Below are 21,723 nucleotides of genomic sequence, written 5' to 3'. Positions count from 1 at the left end.
TTTTTGCCTTGCTGTAGCAGGATTTTATATGCATTTTAACAGTTATTTAAGAGTCCCCACATGCTTAGAAAAGAATCTGAATATATGTGCCTTTTTTAAAGCTGCATCATAACTAGGTTATTCCATCAATACAGTAGAATGACTGGGAGCTGCAGTTGGAACAATATGTAAAAATACAGCTTGTAAAAGATTTCCTTTATTAACTGTCATCATCCACAGAATATATGTTCAAATAAACGTTGTGTAATAACTAAATTTGAGATTAATAGGCCCCTTAAGAAACAGCGAAGTCATTCAGGATAGTCAGTGAAAAATAGCCTGTAAGACTGTAACATGCACATATTGTCCTGCTTACATGCTCTCTCTGGTGTCATTCCCATTTATCAATGTCGGCAAGCTCTGTTCTCATTAAAACACTCTTGCACAAAAGCAACTTAATTTTCTTAAGAGAAGAGGACACCTGATTCAATTTAGTGCTCAAAACCAGGAACTTGAATATATATATTTTTTTTCCCGTCTGAGCTCAGATGAATAGTTATGAACAGCAACACAGATTAAACCTTATTAGGTATATTTATATTCTGTTTGCAGTAACAGTGCTGTGGCAAATAGCTTTCTACAGAGCTGTAACATCTTATTAATGGAAACAGCAGTTAAGACATGAGCTGCAGTAACACTCACATGAGATTTTATTTTTAAATAGGAGATGGAAGGAGTTGTTTAAAGGGACTCTGCCGACTCATTCAAGCTACTTCTGACGTCCTGCCTTCTTCCTCCACCTTCTCGAACTACACTGATCTCTTTGGGTAGATAAAATTTCCTTTTCTGTCCTGTTTGGTCAAGCTATTTCCATTACTTTCTTCAGCTTTTTTTTTTCTTCTCTGACAAATAGGAGGCATGGATCTATTAAATTTTGCATTAATAACATGGGCACTATAATCTGCTATACTACATCACGCTCTCTGTGTAATCCTGCAATAGTACTGCTGGAGTTCTTATCTTTCCTTTTCCAAATCTTTTCTACACTTCTAGGTTTTTTGCTCTCCTGCATTGTGCCATGCATGTTAACATGGATATTTAGCTTTATGTTTAGTACTTGAACTGTATTTACCACCAGTCTATGTCTGAAAATAAGGTTTTAGCTGGAGGTAATTGCAGGCCTACACAGAGCAGCTTTGTACAATGGCCAGACTGCTTCCTACTGAGATGCTTTGAGGCGTTTTAGTTTCCTTACTTTGCATCTGCAGCCTTGGCCCTTTTCATGAAGAGGGGATGGCTCATGGCCACGCAGGTCCTGGTGCATGGCACGTGCTCTGCATCCTCTCTGGGGTGCCTGGGGGATACAGTTGCTGTGTAAGCTTCAGAGCACAGCTGGGAAGGTTACTTCCGTAAAGGCTGCCAAATGACACTCAAGGTTCAAATGTTTAAATGAGTTATTTTTATTTTTAAAAAATATATATAATGGTGAAAAAGCCTTTTTTTTTATATGGCCCACATGTAAAGCTATGGGCAGTATTGTTTTCCTGTGACACTGCAGTAGAAAGAAACTGTAGTTATAGTTGAGTTGTGCACAACCATTTCATTTGAATCTTGACAAAAATGATAAAATGTCTTTTTTTTTTTTTTTTTTTTGACCCAGGCATTCCAAATGTTGCCAATATATCTTTTCCTCTCCTTTAGTGTAGTTCTGCTGCATTATTAGGGAAAGATAGTGAGTCTAAGTATTCCAGGGTAGTTTGATACCGAAAGAAAAGGAAATGGAACAGAGTTTAGAATGTATTCAGTATTTAATTCTATCAAAACCTTGGCATGCTTGTTTGATTTGCCACTGAATCACATGTGCTTGAATGCTGCATGTACTTGCCGTGGTGCTTGGACACCCACCTGTGGGGGACTGCTCAGCCCCTTGGCTATGGCTTTGCTTTTTTCTTTTGTCTGTTAGTGCTTTGTTTTTTTTTTTAATAACTTCTGTAGCTGTGAGGACTGTCTTGGATCTTGTTGCTATCACTGTTACAGATCTTAGCAGTGTTTTCTGTATATATATTCCAGCGTAAGGTGGGAGATGAAGGGGTGAAGGTTTGCACTATTCTAAGGTATGGGAAGAAGAAAGTTTCTGCCACATACTGCCAAGTAGGTTTCCTTCAGAGGTGGGCTAGTTCCTTCTCACTTGAAAGTGTTCCTGGCCAGCTGATCCTCCCTGGTAGTGCAGAGCAGCAGGAGAATTCCCTCAAGCTTAGTGCCATAATGAGTTGACTGAAATTGTACCTCTTTAATATTAAGTGAATTTGTTGTTTAGCGGCACTAAGGCTTACTATTTCAAACTCAAGTGGAGATGTCCGTACCCTTCAGTACTAGTCCTGTTAAGAGTACTGACAGTGACTTTCAGTCTTTGTTGTCTGTGAGTTGATGTAAGTTTGAATAAGTGGTCTGGTTATTGCCACTGCTGCTTTAGAACGCGGCCTAACCTTGCACTTCGATACGTGGCAATGCATTTACCTCTTGAAAGGATCTTACCATTATTTTAGAGAGAACTCTCCCCTCCCATTAATGGTAAGTGCGATGTATGGTTTGCAAACACCTGCAAATCTGAACTTGGAGTATTATAAGGACATCTAAATGTTTTCGTGTTGTGTTGCTTTAATTAAGTTGACTGCAGATAGTCTGATATCTGTAATAGCACAAAAGGAGCAAACACTAAAAAAAGTTGTACAGTAATAATGACTAATAAATGTTTCAAATAGAAAACGAAGAGACTATCTGTATCATGTGTCAGCACTAATGTTTGTTGGTACTGTGCCTCTGAGGATCTCAGAGTGCTTTTTAAGCAATGAATTAATTTTGACAATGCCCTGTGAGGTATGTAGGCAATATTATCCCTCTTGATGGAAGGAGCTTGGAAGCACAAAAGTGTTTAAATTCTACAGGGTCATGCTACTAGGTATGTTTAATTACAAACCGGAGCAGTTGATTCAGTTTACTACCAGTTTGCTTAACACTAAACCAGAACCACAAATATAAACCTTGTTTTTGTGGGTGTGAGAAAAATTACTTCTAAGTTTATTTTGCAGGAAAAAAGGTTTATAAAGAAAACTGCAAATATGGTAGCTGGCATGTGTAAGTCCTCACTCCTTGAAGTGAATCATCTGAGTGAATTTATAGCTTAATTTGTAGTCTTCCTGATTTTTTTTTCTTCCTTTTGACTGTAGTGAGTGTTTAATCCTCTGCTATGGACAATTCCTGATGCTTTGGAGAAAGGGTGTTAAAAACTCCAAACAAATGTACCCCTGGACCAGTCATGAATTACGACTTTTGCATGTGACTGGCTAAATACCTCAAGCATAACGTGTCCAAGACTGTCTTAGTACTTGTTAAATGCTTGAGAAGAATAAAGCAGAAATCCTTCTGGTGAGTTGGGAAGGGAGGAAGTGAAGTTGGTTTGTGGTCAAAATATATACCACCAGAACCATCTGGTGTCTCTTTGGTATCTTTCTGGGTACAGAATTTTTCCTGGCAGTAGAATTCCAGCATAACGTAAGCTTAAAAAAAATAATCATGTCTGTAAATGACTGTCAGATCGGGAGTGGCCAGTAGTGTGGCTAACGATAGATGCACGGGGTCTTGCTGAGTGCATCGGTTCTTGCCAGCTACTGCTCCGTTCTTTGTGCGTTGTAGAAGTGCCCCGAGAAAAGGTTCAGGGCTGCCAGAGTTGGTTCTTTTGTGTCAGGAGATGCGCTTTAGCAGAGCTAGCTTCTGATAGGGCTGGATGCTTTTGAGACCTGGAGTTAAGTGTGTTAGGGAGGGAATGGCTACTTTTTTTGATCCCTGTCCATAGAAAGTACTTGACCAATTTTCTTGAAGGGGATGAGGAGTACAATTCTTTGCAGTAGGTGAAAATGTGGCTGTTGCTCTGCACACAAAGTCTGTGTGGGGAGGTGGGGACCCTTCTGTTTCCTCCCAGCCTTCTGCTGCAGGAGTGGAGCCCAGATGCTTGTATCTTTCAGATCTAACAGCTGATTTGCAAAGTTTTATACAGCAGAGAAGAGGTCCTGGAGTGTGTTTAAAAACAAAAGTCTTGATTCTCCTTCATGGAGTCAGAGGCAGGATGTTACAAAAGGCAGCTTTCTGCATCTTTGTCTGCTCAAAGTGATCAAATGCAATCAGTCCGTGTAAAAGCATGGCATAGGGCCAACAAGTACCAAAGAGACCCCGTAAACCTTGGTTGTTTTTTTAACGTAGCAATAGTAGGAACTGCAAGAGGGATACATTAACGAAAGGTACCCACAAGGACATCTCCTAATCTCCTGAACTGGAGACGATCATGTGCAGTGGGGTTGTGTGCGTGTGTGTAATGTGTCTGTCTTTTGCCACATAAAAGTATCAGTTGTACAGCTTCAAATACAAGGTGAAAATCCTGGTTTAATTCACACTTGTTGAAGAACCGTTTTAAGTAATACTCAGTCTTGCTTTCAGCTGTGATCTCTGGCAAGAGAAGCTGTTTGGACTTGTGCCTCTTTTTTATGTTCAAAAAAGGAATGCTGATGAGGAAGAGGTGTTAAAATATGTTACTGTAGTTTACAACTGTCAACTATAATGTTTTATTTAGCTGTATCTATTGAGATGCTCCCTCCGCAACACGGAGTGCCATATGCCATTGTCCCTGTTAGTAAGCAAGTCAGCGAAGGTTTCCCAGTCTGCATTTGTTTTTGTATTTGGGCCACTGAGGAGCTGCAGTCCAGTGCCATCTTTTATTGATAGGGCCAGCAGAGGAGGAATCTAATGAAATTATCAAAGCTTTGAATTAATTATGAACTTGAATAAGAAAGCTAAGCTCTCTAGAGCCAAGGATCTCATTACCCATTCATTTTCATTGCATCCTCTTATGGAGCAGAAGGCAGGTTCAGCTACAGCTCCTACCCTGAATTTGGACTTTATTCAAACTTGCTAAACTCACTAGCATCCACTTGTTATTAATCTGTGACTGAAAGTGTCCAGGGTGATTAATTTGACTCTGCTCTAAATCTTCATGTAAATGGTAGGTCTCCCTCCTCCCTTGCCTTTTACCTTTGCTGAGTGGCTTTTCATCATCAGACTGGCGGCCATACAAGAGTTTCTGTTCTTTCTTGGTAATTGGGGGAATCTTTTCAAGACTCAAGTTTTAACTTCCTGGAATTTATTGAGTTAATGTTAAGAACTAATACTACTACCTTACATTTCCTGGATATTTAGGTAAGCACAAAGGTTTCAAAAGTCATTATCAAAATTGTTTATTTTCCATTTTAATAAGACCGTGGAGTAAAAAGTAATGATTAGACATTTTGGCCTTAGAAATGTGGGATGTTTGTGGTGGTTGTTTTTGTTTGTGTGTGTTTTTTGTTATTCTTGTTTGGAATTTGTTGTTCAAACTACAGAAACTTCTGTAAATACTTTATTATGATACTTTATTATGATGAACAATTAGCTTGTTTACCTAATTAATATTCCATTTTAAAAATTGTTGAAAGTCTGCAAAAATGTAGTGTTTTTGTTAAACCAGATTTTATATATATATATATACATATATATATATATATATATTTTTTTTAAAATAGGTCAATGTGCAAAAATATTCTGAGCAAATTAGAACAAAATCAGTGAGATTAAGCTTCTGTGTGATATTCCTAGTTTTTGTGGATATTCCTCATAAGTTTACCAGCAAGGATTTTCTTCTCCTGCTTTTGTCTGTTTCAGCACATTATTTATGAATGCATAGACCAGAACCTATCAGTCTTCATAAGTTACAGGCCACTGGCAATATTTTAAGCAGTGGCTAACTGCCTAATGGTCTCTGTGTATGTGTTTATTTGGAGAATCTAATAGCTTGTTGGGTGGGGGAATAACATTTTTATTCTTGTGCTGTAGTTATTTTACCATTGGTGATATTTACTTTTTCTCTCTTCAGGCAGCTGCTATATTTAATTCTGCTTTTGGAAGTTTTTTGGTGAGTAATGCCGTATGTATAAGTGCTTTAATAATCTTATTTAAAACAATGCCATTGATGTGTTTGTGTTTTTCACCTTCGTGTTGATGGAATTGTGCTATTCCTGTGGCAGAAATCTGAATTGTCTTTCAATTTATTTCACCGTGTCATTAAATACAGATATTACAGTTTCTTTTTGTTAAACTCTTGAGAAAAGTGCTGAATAAATTGCCTCTAATCATGGTAAATTAATAATGTGTAAACACATCTTAATTTTCTCCTTAATGGGTTAACAGAATCTATTATTATGCAGATGTTTCAGACATGGGCATCAATATATTGATTTTTCTAATAAGGCCCATCAAATACTCATTATTTTCTATCAGGAGGCCGTGGATTTTGAAAAGAAAACATGACCCAGCTGATCAGAGAGTAGATGCTAATTTACTCAGTGACATGTCATTTGTTTAGCATATTTCACTGTCAGTGAAGCCACTCCGTGTCTCTGAGGAGCACACTAAAATAGCTAGATATGGGAAAGCAATCAATCCCGCTGGAAATACAGCTGTTTCTGTGAAAAGCTAAAACAGTATTCTTGGGCCTGGTGGTCTGCCAAGATTCAGATGGCATGCTGTTAAGAGCACTAAATAGGTATATTTATGAAGAAAAGAAGAATAGATTTATTTTATTGTTAGGGGGACATTAAGGATTAAATACTAATTATTTTATATGTAGGCAAGCTACTGTGACTGATTTACTCGAGCAGCTAATAATTGAATTTGCTCATATTTACTAAAATCTGTGCACATTTAAAAGAGTGCATTTGTGATTCCAATTTTGTGTCTCCAGAAAGAGAATGATGACATATAAAATAAATGAATGACAACGCAATTCAGATTAGGAAATTAAAATGAAAACTGCAGGTGCAAAACAACTCACTTCATGTGTATTTTTATTAGGAAGAGCTGGAGTTGGGAAGTTTAGGTGTGTAAAGATATACCACCAAGAGAGTAAGGTGCCTGGCATTGTGAAGTTGTGCACTGTACTGCTGTGTGGTTAGTTTTTTTTTTTATTTGGTTGTTGTTTTTTTTGTTGTTGTTGTTTTGTTTTGTTTTTTAGGGAGTAGTTTAAGATTAGGAGGATAGAAATCCATTCTGTGGGCATGGATGGCCATTCAGATTTTCAAAGTATCAGTCCCCAAATACTTGTTCCTTTTTGTCTCCTATCGTGTCCTCTGGAAGAAAGTGCTTTCTGCCTCCGATCGCAGAATCCCAATTTTAATGTGACTTTCAAGTCTTTGTGTGTGCCTGGCATTTTGTCTTGTTGCTTGGCACAAGCTCCGGTTTTTCTGCTGTCCCTAGCTTTCAGTTCAGGAGGTTTCCTGGAATACCCAAAGGCTTCAGTTCAGCTGTCATTAGGAGAATGGCTTTTGACTTCAAATAAGAATTTAGGCCCCAGAGCATCTGACTGCAATGATGGATCCTAGTAAAGCAACATATACATATTTTAATTTCTATTACCTGTTTGTAACTCTTTGAAGAAATGTCAGTTAAAGAAGCTGGGGTAGTTTGTGGGTTCATGCAATATTCCTGATTTTCATCTTTGTTCTATGAATTGATCACGGGAGAGATCCTTGTATTTCTTGATATATAACACATATATTTCAAAATGTGCATATATTTTATATTTTACTGGCTTTGGATAAATAGTTTTTTGAAATCTTGGAGTAGCATTGTTGTAGACCTTATTTAAATAAATTAAGCCATAGTACCAGCTATTTTTCTCCATTTACTGATTTTTAAAAAAAAATTAAAGAAAGTGGCCACTATTAAGTCAGAAATATATACAAACATTTAGACAGCTACTATGGTATCCTAATTTGAAAGCATGATTATGTAGGATGATTTGTATATAGGAATGAAAACAAATCACAAATATATTTACTTAAAGCTTTACTGTGACAAACTTCTCCATTTATGATAATGATAGGATGAAATGTGACTGAAAATGCAGGAGCGATAGGTAGTACGACAGGGACTGTAGTAAGTTGCCAGAGTTGCTTACAATTTTTACAGTGCTGTAGTCTACATGGCCTTTAACTGAGTGGTCCTGAATGTTCACTAGATCTTATCAATTACTTCTTCTGTAAGTTCTCCATAAACAACCTGAGGAGCATCAAACATATATCAAACTTATTTGAAGTCAAAGCACTTCTGTAAAATATGAAAATAAGTGGTGTATTACTGAGAAGATGGTACAAGTTCCAGGCAGTATTTTTGGAAATCCATCGGTTTGTATCTGTCTAGCTTAGAGGCTCAGCTGGCTATAGGTGGAGATCCTATTTCATATATCTTTGCTTCGTAATGAATGTAAATTGTATTTGCATTTTTCTTATTAGTGTCTGATATGTTGTCTGTGCATAGGCTTATATGCATTAAAGTATTTTTGTGACCATAGCCATATACATGTCCTAGAGCTAGTTTGGGAGGATCTGACTATTGGCAAGGTTGCATTTTTCCTTCCTTTCCCAATCTTGCAAGCTGAAGCACATGAGCAGGTTGCTGCACTTGCATGTAGCCCTGACAAAGCCAGGAGGACAGTACATTGCTGTCTGTTCTCAGGCTGTGCCCGGTGGGGCCGGGCCCTGTGTGTGGTAGTGTAAAGCAAACTGATTGAAAAGGGCAGAAAGATGTGCTATGCTTTCTTCTTCTTCTTCTTTTTTTTTTTTCCTGGTAAATGGTCCCTGAGAAGTTAAACGAGTTAAATGAAAATAAAGCGTGGAACAAAATGTCTGCAGGAAAAGTCTCAGCTTAATGTTAGTGGTACTGAGATGAACTCATTTGGATGTAAAAGAACACGTTGTGATGTGCAAAATGTTCAGCCACCAAATACGTCTTGATGGGTTCAGTATTCTTAGATTAAGTACTCAGAGGTGTTTTCACTGTTAAGGAGATTTAAAATAAACTACCAAACAACAGCAAAGTAATTCCTCTTAACTCCTCTGAAACCTATATTCCTGTAAATATGCTGGCAAAAGAATGCATGGAAGGAGATTGTACATATTTACACTTAATTTAATAATGTCCCAGGTCTAATTAAAACACAGGATTTTAAAGAACTAATTGTTACAGAAAAGTGTTTTTATATAGCTAGACTGGTAATAACTAACGATAGATGAATTCAATTTACATAAATTTCAGCCAAGAGAATATTTAAAGTCATACCACAGAGGATTGCTTTGAGTTGGGTAGTTAATATCATTATCTCCTTCCCTCACTTAAGCAGTTTGGTTTATAATAATTGTGGAACTTAATAAGTGATTTCAGTTTTTCCTCTTAATGGGGTTTTAATAAAATCTGATAGCATTTTACTAATACTGGGTGGTTTGTTATCAGTAAGGGTGCTTCTGTAAAGCATGCAAAAGCATGGCAGGGTCTGCTGAGTTGAAAAGCACTGAGGTAGCTGCTTCCGCTTCCCAGCGAGGATACATTTGCACCTAAAGATGGACTGGGATATTCAGAATGAGTTTGCTGAAATTCTTACTACAGTATGTGTTACCACAATTCTAAGCATTTATATTCTGCTTCTAGAAGTTGTGCTGCCACAGAAAAATAATGCTGGTTAAAGTCCAAAGCACGGAGCAATACTGCAAAACATGTTGTGCCAGTGATCGTTCCGCTTTGTTTACCAGGATGTCTCAGCTTCTTTAGCTTTAAGTTCACCAAGGCACAGCCTGTCATAGAGGCTGTTCTTGCACTGAAGTGGAGCTGCATGCTCAGTTTGAGAGCTAAACTCAATTCAGTGGGATATATGCCATCTGCATGGGAGAAGGAGAGGGCTGAAAGCCTTGAAGACGACGTCTTCATGAAATGTTCTGCAGTGCTAGACTAGAAAATCTATTGTCTTACCTCTTTCTGTGTCTCATTTATCTACTTTCTACTTGAGACAGTGGGTTAGAAACTCGTAACAATATCCAGCTTGTGATATGAGTGAATGTTCTCATTCTTTGGCACCTTGGGATTATGACCATTGTGTATGAAAAGACCAACCATCAACTTCATCTTAATCAAAGAACTGTAACCAAAATCTGAAGGTCTGTGGTGCCAGGAAATCAAGTAGAGAAGAGGGGATTCAGAGGGCTCTGATGTGGCTTCACTCCTGGAAAAAATAGAGCTAAGGGCACCCAAAAATGAAAGAATGAGTGAATGTTGGTTGAGACTTCTTATGATGCTGTTGTGGATTAGCTTTGCTTTCTGTATTGAAACCTCAGCAGTACCGTAAGTTCATTGTCCAGGATACATAAAAGTCAGCCTGAAGAAAGGAACCCATTCCAGGTGTGCTTAATTTCATTAATCTCCTTTGTCCAAATTAAATGTGTATGCACGTATGACTTTCTTTTTTTATCTGACATCTTTCAAAAGAGACAAAGCTGGTTCAAAATGGTCATTTTGTTCAAAAAACTCAAATATTTCATTTTTGGAGCAGTCATTTGGCTAATTGAACCAAGGTTAGTGTTTTTATTTACATTGTTTTCCAAATGAGAGCTAAATCTGGAAGGGAGTATGGAAGTTAGCTTCTCACACATACACAAAGCCTAGTCGGGTAATGAAAATGTATGGAATTCTTATCTACTCTGTTTTAGCAGGCATAATGATTTACACAGCCTGACAGCACTAGTGCAGCAAGTAAATGCATTAGTCATAGTGTCCATTTTTCTTGCAAATTTGTGACACAGATTTAATTATGGGAATGACCAGCAAGTTACAAATCTAATTTTGGTAGGCTGAGCCAACTTTTTTTATTTTAATAACAATGGATTTTTTAGCAATGATTTCATTACTATTTAAAGAAATCCACCCATATGGAAATAACCAATTGGCTGAATTTATTTACTTTATTTTACGTTAATGGACATTGAATGGTTTAGTTTTGTTTTTGTTTTTTAATATTTTTTCATCTTAGTTACTTCTGGGATAAATAACCTTACCTGGCTTAATGATTTCTATCATGAACATTGTAAATAGTTTTCTAAAATCAGGTAAATGTATACCCTTTGTTCCCTTTTACTTGTGTCTTTGCAGTATGAGAAGGAGGCAGAGCAGTCTTCTGGTATTCCCTTCTTAGTGTGCTAGCTGTTTACAAGAAAACCTTGCCAAGGAGCTCTGTTCACAACAGGTGCTGAATTCTAGGTTCAGTTGGGTTTAATTGCAAAGTGGAGCTGCGTTATGTTGTGCCACCGCCTTTTCAGAAGTTGTCTCCTAGTTGTCTCCTCTTCCTCTGTGAAACGGTGCAATGGAGCTTCTGGTCTGAATTCTCAAATATCCTGAGCAAGTTCTCCCTGTTAATCAGCCACTTGGGAAGCCACCTCAGCCTTGAAGGATGAGTTTTTGCATGAGTGGAAGGAGATGGCAGATCTCAGCAGCAGTGAGTCGTTGGGCCAGGTATTCTGTACCAGGCAGGGAGAGTTGGATTCCATGGAATTTAAATTGTCTTGGGAGCCACTTATGTTGTCTTACTGTAACTTTCTCTTGTTATTTAGCATTCTCATTTGGATTTCTGCTAGCTTGATCTGAAATCTCTGTGTAAATTTGGACATCGTCAGCTCTTTCCAGGCCTACCAAGTAGCATTTTAAAACATGTAGGTCTTGACTCTTATTGTGTACTTGTTTTTTCAGTGTACAGCGTGCTTAGTTTAATCCTTAAGCTTGAGTTAGCATATACTACTTCTGGTACAAGCAAGGCAAAGTAACAAATCTTGCTACGATAGAGACCTGTTAACTGGTTAGTGTGGGCTTAAGGGCCCTGGATGCACATGACTATTGTGAGGGATGGCTAGCCAAGTGCACCGGTCCCAGTATACTCTCTCTCTCTCTCTCTCTCTCTCTCTCTCTCTCTCTCTCTCTCTCTCCCCAAAAGCAGGGCTGACAGAATGGGTGTCAGAAACAGACACAAAACCGTTTACCAAAAAAAAATAAAAATCTTCTTCTATGAGCAAAGCTGAGCTCCTTTAAAATAAAAAAGTAAGTATAAAGATATGGTGGTCAGAAAGTTAAGAAGAAGCAAATTAGATCCTATTGCCAAGGGACTGAGAGAAATGTAGAGGAATAACTGGAAATCTGAGTATTAATGTCTAGGTGATGTGTGGTGTGTTTGACAGTCTATTTGAAAAGACCAATGAAGTCAGTAGGGATTTACACAGCTGGCTGGCACAGACTATCTGAGAACCAGTTCAAAAACAACAGCCCTGCCTTTGGTTATCTTTGAAAAGTCATGGAGAGGAGGGGCAGGTAACAGTAACCAGGAGGAAAGAAAATGTGCTATTAAGCCTTCAAAAAAAAGAGTATCTTCTAGAAGACCAATGATTAGTCCCTGTAATTTTTTTCAATGGCTAAAAGGAAAATGCATTGAAATCTACATAGTAAGAAAAAATGAATCTATTAGCCATCAACTGTTTATAAATGGCGTGGGCTGTAGCTAGTCTTAGTGCTTTCTTAGTTTTCCCATTAGCTTTTGGTACTGAACATTTAATTAATTCATCTCCGTTTGTCTTAAGGGACTCAAGCATCCAGTTCTTCCAAAAAAGGGTTATTTAAAGGTAGCAAGAATTAAATCTCTCTCTTTGCATTCTCTTTGCAGCCCAAAAGTAATTAACCACCATCTTTTGAAAGATAAACAGATTTGTGCATTCCATTTTTCCCCCTTTTTCATGAAAAATAACAGTGGGCAGGATTTTTTTCTTGCGCCTACTTTTTTGGTCATTACCACCATCTAGTGCTCTACCTTGGCGTGGAACTTAGTGACTGGTTTTGAGACAGCATGTTGATTCCCTGTCATGTTATTTCCCCTTCCCCCCTGCAAAAAAAAAATAATCTTTGCCAGTTTTATAGATAAACAGGCTCTCAGGGAAAGAAGTAGCTGAGGATATTTGTGTAGTAGCATTTCCTGAGTTAGTAAAACAAGCAGTAAAAGTGGAAGTTGCTGGAGAAATTTCAGAGGCAGACCTCAGGCTGCTAGTTGTAAATCAGAAAGATAGCAGGAGAGTTCAGGCTGCTTTATTCTTCCAGTCCAGTTGTCATTTATGAATTGCAAAGTAAAGGGTGTGAAGTTTCAGGAGCTAAAACCGAGCATTCAAAGTACCTTAAATTTTATGATCTGGCATATTTCTTCTGATCACATAGTGCATTGAAACTGGAGATGAAAGTGCCCTCGGACTGACTATGGTGCAATTTTCTCTCTTGTTAATGGAAATTGAATACTGGAAACATAAAAAGCTTGATTCCATTTTAAATGAATGCTAATGAATAACAGTCATGAGAATATGCATCTTTGGTAACTATCATTTGGGGAACATCTGGAGGAGGAGACGTATGTGTTTAATATTGTTATATAATCAGGCGATTTGTTGGATTAGTATGGAAATCACGTCTGTGCCTATACACAGTTCTAGCATAAAATCAGTTTGTTGTCTAAGATTACTTTTGTCATAATTTGTAGAATTCATCATTATCCTCTTCAGAGTAAAAATGCACCATTTTTGTCAAAAGAATGTGTTGGGATTTTTTTTTCTGGTTCTGCTTACTTTTCCTTAGTGCCCAGGATTTGACAAAATGATTGCACTGGGGTGGAGGTTTGTGCCGGTCATCACGTTGAAAAGGTCCTGATACTAGTTTGTGATCATTCTTGGCTTTTGTTTTTTCACAATTTCCTGTCTTTCTCCTCCAAGAGAAAGAAAATAAAACTAGCAGGAAGAAATATCAGTAGTTCTGTTACAAATTTAAGATCAAGATGTTCAATGTTATTTAGGTCACTGAAGTTTTTATCATGGGATGATGTCATTCATATTACCTATTCAAAGCTAGTTTAAAAAAAAATAAAAAATTCATTGATAAGCTGCCCTGTGAGGTTTCCAAGAAATATTTGGAGAACTACTTGTATGCTTTGTTTAAAAAGGTGAAAATTTACACAAAAATTTAAACAGTTTATTTGCGAAATAAGATTTAAACTTCTTGCAAGTAATTGGTTGTACCTCTGGGAACCAGATGTTTGAATTTATTGGTTCTTTACCTTAGGTTGGTGCATGAAGGAGAAATTGAGAAAGGAGACTGTCTGAAGGACAATTTGCTTTTTATTTGGCTCTTTCTGTAGCATCATTTAGTACTAGAAGAAGCAAAACTGCATTCCTCCAGGGCTGTGGTTGTATACAAGCATGTAGTCATTTGGCCTGATTGAAGGGTAAATGTTCCCTGCAGAAAGATTTAGAAATGCACAAAATATATAATTTCCCTCCTCCTTTTTAAAAAATTCATCAAAAGGAAATGAAATTTTTTTTTGGTTTCTACTGTTAATGTGCTCCCCAGAAATTTTGGCTTCTGATTGAAAAGGAGCAATGATCCTTCCTTGTCCTGTAGCTGTTAGTCTCTTGCACAAGAAGAGTGTCTGCATTGGGGCAGCAGGGATGGGTGGAAAGGAATCCCCCCTTAATTTGGAACAGGAGTATTTAAATGCCTGTCTTTTGCTATTTCACCAGCATTTGGAACTGATAACACTGCACGGAGGACTCATTTCTTGCATCTGTTTTTGTTCTAAACTAGTGTTATTTTGTTAGAATCACCTACATGGATGCAGTAATCAGTAATGGAGCATGGAGCTCTTTCTCCTTCTGTATCCACCAAATGTGGATTCAGCAGCTGGCAAGAGCAGAATCCTAGAAAGCAGTATGCCTGTTTCATGACATCCTCTGGAAGTGCTGGAGGCTAAGTCAAAAGCCTTCACAAAATTTTAAGCAAGGAAGGCATGGTTATCATAAAGCTGTAACGTCCTTTGGAAATTTGTGTTTGTTTATTATTTATTACCGACCTTTTAAAAAAAAGCAGTTTGGGGAAACATTGTGACCCTTCAGTATGAGACAGCAGTCGTTCATGAATTTTTTTGAATGGCTGTGCTCATGTTGTGGAGAGGCTTCTTTTATTATTATTTATACTTGAGCTCTTTCAAAATTTCAAAGCAACCTACAGCTTTCATCCTTAATGGTACAGATTTGGGAATGACAGTTATTGTGAAAGAGGGGGAGAAATATTTTTATTAAGAGTCTGTCATTGCATGGCTTCTTTTAACATTGTTCTGTCAATAGAATTAATTTTTCATTTTGACTTAAAAAAAACAAAAAAAAAAACAAAAAAAAAACGGGGGGTGGGTACATACTGTCCTGGAGATTGCTCCTTCAACTCCCTTGAGATTTAGGTCTGCTCATAGAGCTTGTCACCTTTCTGGGATGAGACGTGAGCAAATTTGGCCGCTTTCCACCTCATAGCATCTTCAGATTTATTCTAATTCTCCACCCACCCACCCTCTGTTTACTTTCCTGTAATGGTAAGTAAGTTGTTCATTTGTTAAAAAGATTGTTCCACAAAATTCCTTTTCTATAACGTTTTCTGAAGGTACCATCTTGGTCAAAGGGAAAGGACAGGCTAGATGATCATCTGACTTGATCGTCTGAAACTTGAGTAAGTCATACAAAACAGGCTTGCTCTGAAAAACCAACGTGTGAGCTCTGACAGTGTTAAGCATTTGAAAATTTGCCATTTTTTACTTCCCATAAAAACAATACTTTCTTTTCACTTGTATCTAAATGTGGTGACCACCCCATGTCAAATAGGAATTTTTCTATGTTAATATATGAAGATGGGATCTTGTTTCTGTTTTTATGAACTGTGCTGTGTACTATCTTCCGTTTCCCAACCAATGTCTTGAAAGCTCAGAAATTAACTCTTCCACTGAATACCTGTTTTCTGCTTGTATTTATCTTGACTGAGACCATGCATCTGTGTTTGACTGGGAACAGCTTTTACTCCCAACATAAACCCAGTGGATGATGCTACATGTCATTTCTCACCCTCTGTATCCTCTTCATCTATCGCTTTGCACTGTGATGTGCCACAGGTGCTGGTGTTGATGCCTACCTGAGTGGAAAAGTCACTCGAACTTCTTCCTCCCCGGGCATTTAAGGCGTGTGCTAATGCCCTGAAAATGCACACCTTGTCATGCCTCACTGCTTAATTGTGGTGTGGTTAATATCCCACATTTTTAGTGCTGTCTAGAAAGTGAACATTAACTATTCAAAAGAGAAATATATTACGTAGGATTAGATAACATGAATAATGTGAAAGCCAGTTTTCCTTTTTTTAATCCTACCTTTTAATAAAATGGAACGTCAAATATATGAGCATGTCTTTCAAGAAATGATCAAAAAACCTGAAAAGTTTCATATCCTTTTTAAAGTCAAATAATTATCCCCCATCATATAATTTTTTGTTAGATGGACAGTACAAAGATGAAAGAAGATTTTAAAGATAACATTGCACTTCACAGCCAACTGAAGCAGGTGTTAGAAATGCAGATGAAGTGTACTGACTAAAGGCTATATAAATTTGAAGTGAAAATGCCACTGGTCTGCTTGCAGTGCCCTGCACATATGAAGTTGCAGATAGTTAAATTATTAATCTTATTGTGTGAAACAGTGCAGCAGTTAGGGAGAAGGTCCTTGTGCATTTAAGATTTTTTTCCCTTGTAATTCTTTTAATGGTACATGTTGAGCAGCTAACAGAATTTGCTTTGCTGTATAAGTTTCCCCGTGGAAAGGGGGTATGTAATGGAGCTAGATATATTTGCAATGTTAGTTTATTTGCCAATTAGGTGTTTTACAGGAACATACAATGCAAGCACACATTTGTGGGTTAGGACAATTTGTGTGAGTGAAGGGGAAGACAACGTTAGTAGTGTTGCTGTACAAATCCGCAGACACTGGGTAATTTAATTTCACTTGATTCTTAAGAACACTTCTGTGAAAGTGGTGTAAGGTGCTCATTTACAGGTCGTTCTTTACTGCACCTCCCAGGCTTTGTGTGGATGGTATTGCTCACCATACAGGTGCCTTATTGGTGTAAAGCTTGTTAGGGTTGTGGTAGGACAGCATTGGGAGAGGGGTGAGGGTTTTTTCTTCTAGTAACTCAGGGACCTGCTAATAAACTGTACTAGCCTGTGAATTTAATTTTGTCATGACTTATCAGGTGCCTGGAGCTAGTAATCAATCTGTAGGAGATCTAATTCTCAGTAAGTAGAATTGGAAGTCGATTGAGAGATTTGAACTCCGAAAGAGGAACAGGACTGAGGCCCTTGCTTAGCATAAGGGACAGTCCATTTTCTGCTCACCTGTGACCATCACAGGAGAAGAGAGAGGTAGGAGCTCAGCAACAGCCTGGGGAGCGTGTGACCATCGGGAGAGAGGATAATAGGGGCATAGAGCAGGTCTCCATCACTTTGAATGACTACAAGAAATGGACAACTTTTGCAGTATTTTTGTTAGTAGGTAGTTCCTGGATCTGCTAGTTCTGAATTAATGTTGTCTTTTTTCTTTTTTTTTAAGACAATATTGTTTTGTCCATCAGCTCGCAGGGTGTGATAGTTGCTTTGGCAGTGGTTCTGGTCAGACTGGAAGAGCTGCTCCGTGAGTCTGTAAATATCCTGCCTATGGCTGAGAAAACTTGGTTGTAAAGGGTGGAATGTATCCAAGTGTCTGTCTAATGCTTCCTTCTAGGTAGACAGCATCCAGCTGGCAAACCAATCATTTGAAGTTTGAAAAGGCTATAAATGTTTATAAATGTCTTGTATTTATCTACTTTTTCCATAAGAGCAATGAATATGTCCCAGATGTTCAGTCATTCTCACTACCTGTTCAGTCTAACCACAGGCACCTGGACTAAACTCTGTTTTCTCTACAGTTTCTGTGAACTGGTGTGTAGAGATGCACACTTTTGTTCCTTCAGAGGCAGTCATTGTATCTTTTGCTGTGCTGCAGAACTGGGGTCCCTATAGTGAGGGCGAAATTATATCAAGTCCTGTGAAGTCCCCAGAAAAAGACAACTGGGTGCTTTCATAATCCAGATAATGCACTATAATGAAGTAGTCATGAAAGTAATGATGCTTACTTTATTCTGGTGTTAATTAGTATGTAGTGCTTCAGTAAGATTTTTCTGGTCAGTAAGTCTGAGGACCAACTTCCATCCATCTTTCATTCTTAGTTTGCAGACCAATTAAAGCAGAGATAAAAGTGTATTGATAATTTGTTTTATAGACTGTGGTGTCCCCAACAAAGAAATTCTGTGTGAAATAATGTGTAAAATGCATGTGTTACTACTGCTAAGAGCATCACTGTAACACAAGTAGCTTGCAAAATAATAAAGTGTAGATGAAGCTTAATACTTAGAGTATGGCTATATTGCGTAGTTTACTTAGTCAATTAAAATGCAAGTATGGTTTTACAGCTCTTTTTTTTTTTCTTTTTTTGGTCCCTTCCTAATTGCAGTGTGGGCTTGCCAGCAAAACTGTCCTGTGTGCCTTAGGTCCTAGCTGTTTTGTCTTCCAGTTCCAAAATATAACCAATTGGTTTATGTATTCAAGTCAGAAAACTAAAACACAACTCCATCATTACTTTCTCAATTTGCTTACCCTAAAGCAAACAGTTAATGGGGGGTTGATGCTGCTCTCATTCACAAAGGTCTGTCAAAATGGGATACATTACTCCAAAGCCATTTGGAAAAACAGATCATCAGAGTCCTACTACCACAAGCTGTGGCATAATTATTGCATAATAAATGCTTGCAAAGCATTTGTTGGTTCTTTTTTATTTTATTTTTTTCAATCTGATCAATTTTAACTGTCAGAATTAAAATTGTTCTGGCAATTCAGACAACAGCCCAGCTCCCATGGCAGCTGAGCTTGTATTGAGAACATCTCAAGCTCAGTGTTAGCTGTTGCAATGGTTATAAAGGCCCTTAAACCCCTCTACAGCCTCTTCCAAACAATTGCCATGCTTTCTTTTAGGGGCAGAAAAGGCCATCATTGATGGGGGATAAACCCACTACTGCCTTAACATTTTACAAATGCAGTTCAAGCACCTTAAATTAGGGTGATAAAGATTAAGACTTCTTTTAGGCATATATTTGGTAGTCACTGTCTTTGCCCATAGGTTTCACAGGTAAATTTTAGGGTGTATACACCTGGTGCATAGATTTCTTATAGCCCTGTCAGAGGAAGGAGGAGTTTCTTCCTCTTTGGAGAGTGAGCAAGAGGCAGATCCATCAGCCATCAGAGTTCAGTTGAGCACTGATCTGTCCAAGCAATTCAAAAGAGGTTTGTGACAGAAAAGGGTTTGGGGACAGGAGGGGCCTAGAGCACGGTAGGTCTAAGTTACAATGATGTATTGGAGGAGCAGGGTTGGCAGGTCTCTGGGGAGTGCTTGGATTGCGGTGGCTTTGGCGCAGAAGGACGAACAGCAAGGTCTGGGTCAGGCCGTGGGGTTACCCTGAGGCATCCCCTATCTGGCAGCTCCTGTTCCAGGAAGGGGCACACACACCGAAGCCATCCCAGCCTTCCCTCAGCGTGACTGCCACGCATCCTCTGCCTGTCTGTTGTTCTCCCTCCTGTGGCTCCTCCTCGTCGTCAGAAACGCAGAGGCCTTGGTCAAGTGATCATTGGAGAGCCGACGCTAACACGGCATGCTTAATCTGAGACAGGAACATAGCTCTTCAGGGTGCTGACTTCAAGTAGAAGCTGCTATGGTGATAAACTTTGGAATTAGATTTTCCAGACTGATTCTCTTACAAATATCCCAATAGAAAAATAATTGTTCTATGAAATTATATGATCAAGTTCTTGAACTGAATTCATAGGGAGTTCGGTTTTTATAGATAATCAGACAGTAATCTTGTAAAGCCTTTGGACACTATTCTTCAGGTTTTACAGGGATTATTTTAAAATCATGGTGAAAACCTAACCAGCAGAAGGACTAAGATGCTGAGGCATGCCTTGTGCTGTTAAGGTTCTTTTTCTTATCACTTAAAAATTCATTGATTGAAATGCTTTTTTTTTTTTTTTTAAATGGAGATTTAGCAAGTGAAATATTGTGAGGTACTTCCTGCATCTCTAAGTACTTCTTTAGCATCTCTAGTGCCCCAGCTTTGCAATAAGAGTATCAGTCCTTGTACCATGCAGGAGCTGCAATACAAATTGAATTGGGTATGTCTGGCACAGTGAGGGTATTTGTGAGTGTATTAAAAGTGTGTGGACGGAATTGTTTTTTTTTTTTTGTTTATTTATTTGTTTTTCTGCAAAAGCTCTTGTAAGTATTAGGGCTTGCTTGTAAAAAGGAAGGTTTTTCTTACCTAATTGTTTTGAACTCTGAGTGTACCTCTATCCTAGAACAGAAGTATGAAAAATGGTTCTGGTAAATCAGAACACAGGAACTCCTGTTCCAGCATGAATGCGTCCATACCTAGAGCTGCCCTGGGTTAGCTACTGCACAAAAGCCTGAATTCAGTCCTTGTTACACAAACAGCACAAGGATCTCAAGAGGATATCTGCTTTCTGTGCTTCCTATTGGCAAGTGCAAAAGGAGATTTTTCACCGAGGTCTAGTACTTGTGCACACAACTGGCTGGTTTACATACAGAACTATTAGATTTGCATTTAAAAGTATAAATATTTGAGTCAAACATGCAGTTTTATTTGTTTAGGCCATAATCTCATATGCCATCTGTGCTTACAGTAACATCTTCCATAGACAGCACTACCGTCAGCTGGCTGGATTGCTGACTTTTCATCCTGCTTTATAATGTGTTGAACACTGGTGCACATGCTTGAGTGATAGAGATGGGGAGAGAAAAAACCTTTTCAGTGTAATTCTTATGACAGTATCTTTTTAGAAGCTGATTCTTTTTTTTTTTTGGTAGAAATACTCAGAGGTTTTATTGTGTAAATTACAGAAAAAAAAATAAACATTTCTGAAGTCCTTAAGAAAGAGCCATTCTTTTCCTCTGCATCATGATAAATGTAGCAATTGTGTGTGTATACAAGAATAGATCATATTGAACATCCCCTGAGCTCCGTTTGCAGACAAGTCCTATCTCCACCATGACAAAATTCCCATAAGAGTTTAAATTATTAATGCCCTGGAATCTGCGGGGTTCAGCAGATATGTTCAGTGTTATTGATGGCAAACTTTATCCCTTTATTTCTAAGACACATAATGAAATAGGGAGTCCCTCAAATAACTGCATTTCGTGTTTAGCCTAATTTTGTAGAGGCCAGTGGGCTTTGCCTTAATGCGTGTAAATACAATTTTTCTCTTTTACAGCAGATTACATGGTAGATGGGAATGAGACTGATTTGGCACTAATTTATGAATCCTTCTAGCATCCTCTGTGTGCTGCACCCTGTGCGGGCGAGATGCTCTAATTACGCTTACTCTATATAATGAGAGCTTTTAATGACAATTACTGATTGTAGTTACGGATGTTTAGGGACCATTTTTTCTAGCTTAAGATGATGTATTGACTTTCACAAGAGAAGACTTTTATTTTCACTTTATGCAATATCTCTCCTTTCTCCCCCCAGCATTCACAGCTGATAGGCTGACTGGTGAAACTGCTAAAGTGTAGCCACAGAGAATTATTGTTCGGTTAATTTAACTTCTGGAGGCATCGTTTTTTCACTGTTTTTTATTTCTGAATTCTAATCTGCACATTCCCATGTTCTTTTTCATAGCAATATAATATTTAGAGCGATGTTATACAAGTTACATTTGTTTCATATAACAAGATAAAGCTCAACTTCACACTGAATATGTCGCTGCCATGTTAAGCAAAAATATTTACAAAAGCTTCATTTTGCTCTTAACGTACTGGTATAAATGACAATTTAATGTGAAGCTGC

The 21,723-nt window shown here is 38.1% G+C and overlaps 1 protein-coding gene across 11 annotated transcripts in view; it reads left to right on the top strand.

The window, feature by feature from the left end:
• SLC10A7 (solute carrier family 10 member 7) overlaps positions 1–21,723 on the top strand; it is a 144,696-nt gene that overhangs the window by 42,366 nt on the left and 80,607 nt on the right. For 7 of the 11 annotated variants that reach the window (XR_011096147.1, XR_011096149.1, XR_011096148.1 and 4 more), the window contains one exon: positions 5,939–5,977. The exons of 3 other annotated variants lie outside the window; for them this stretch is intronic. Coding sequence is in view for 2 of the 8 variants with exons in the window: in XM_068680890.1 (XP_068536991.1) it covers positions 5,939–5,977 (39 nt within the window). In the remaining 6 variants the exon portion in view is untranslated. Of the gene's footprint in view, positions 1–703; positions 807–5,938; positions 5,978–21,723 lie in introns of all 11 variants that reach the window. One more of the 11 variants, XR_011096150.1, reaches the window with a different exon arrangement.

This window comes from Anas acuta, chromosome 4 (assembly GCF_963932015.1).
Source record: "Anas acuta chromosome 4, bAnaAcu1.1, whole genome shotgun sequence".
Classification (NCBI taxonomy): domain Eukaryota; kingdom Metazoa; phylum Chordata; class Aves; order Anseriformes; family Anatidae; genus Anas; species Anas acuta.
The sequence above is the reverse complement of the archived record's forward strand: the minus strand, read 5'-3'. Positions and strand labels throughout refer to the sequence as shown.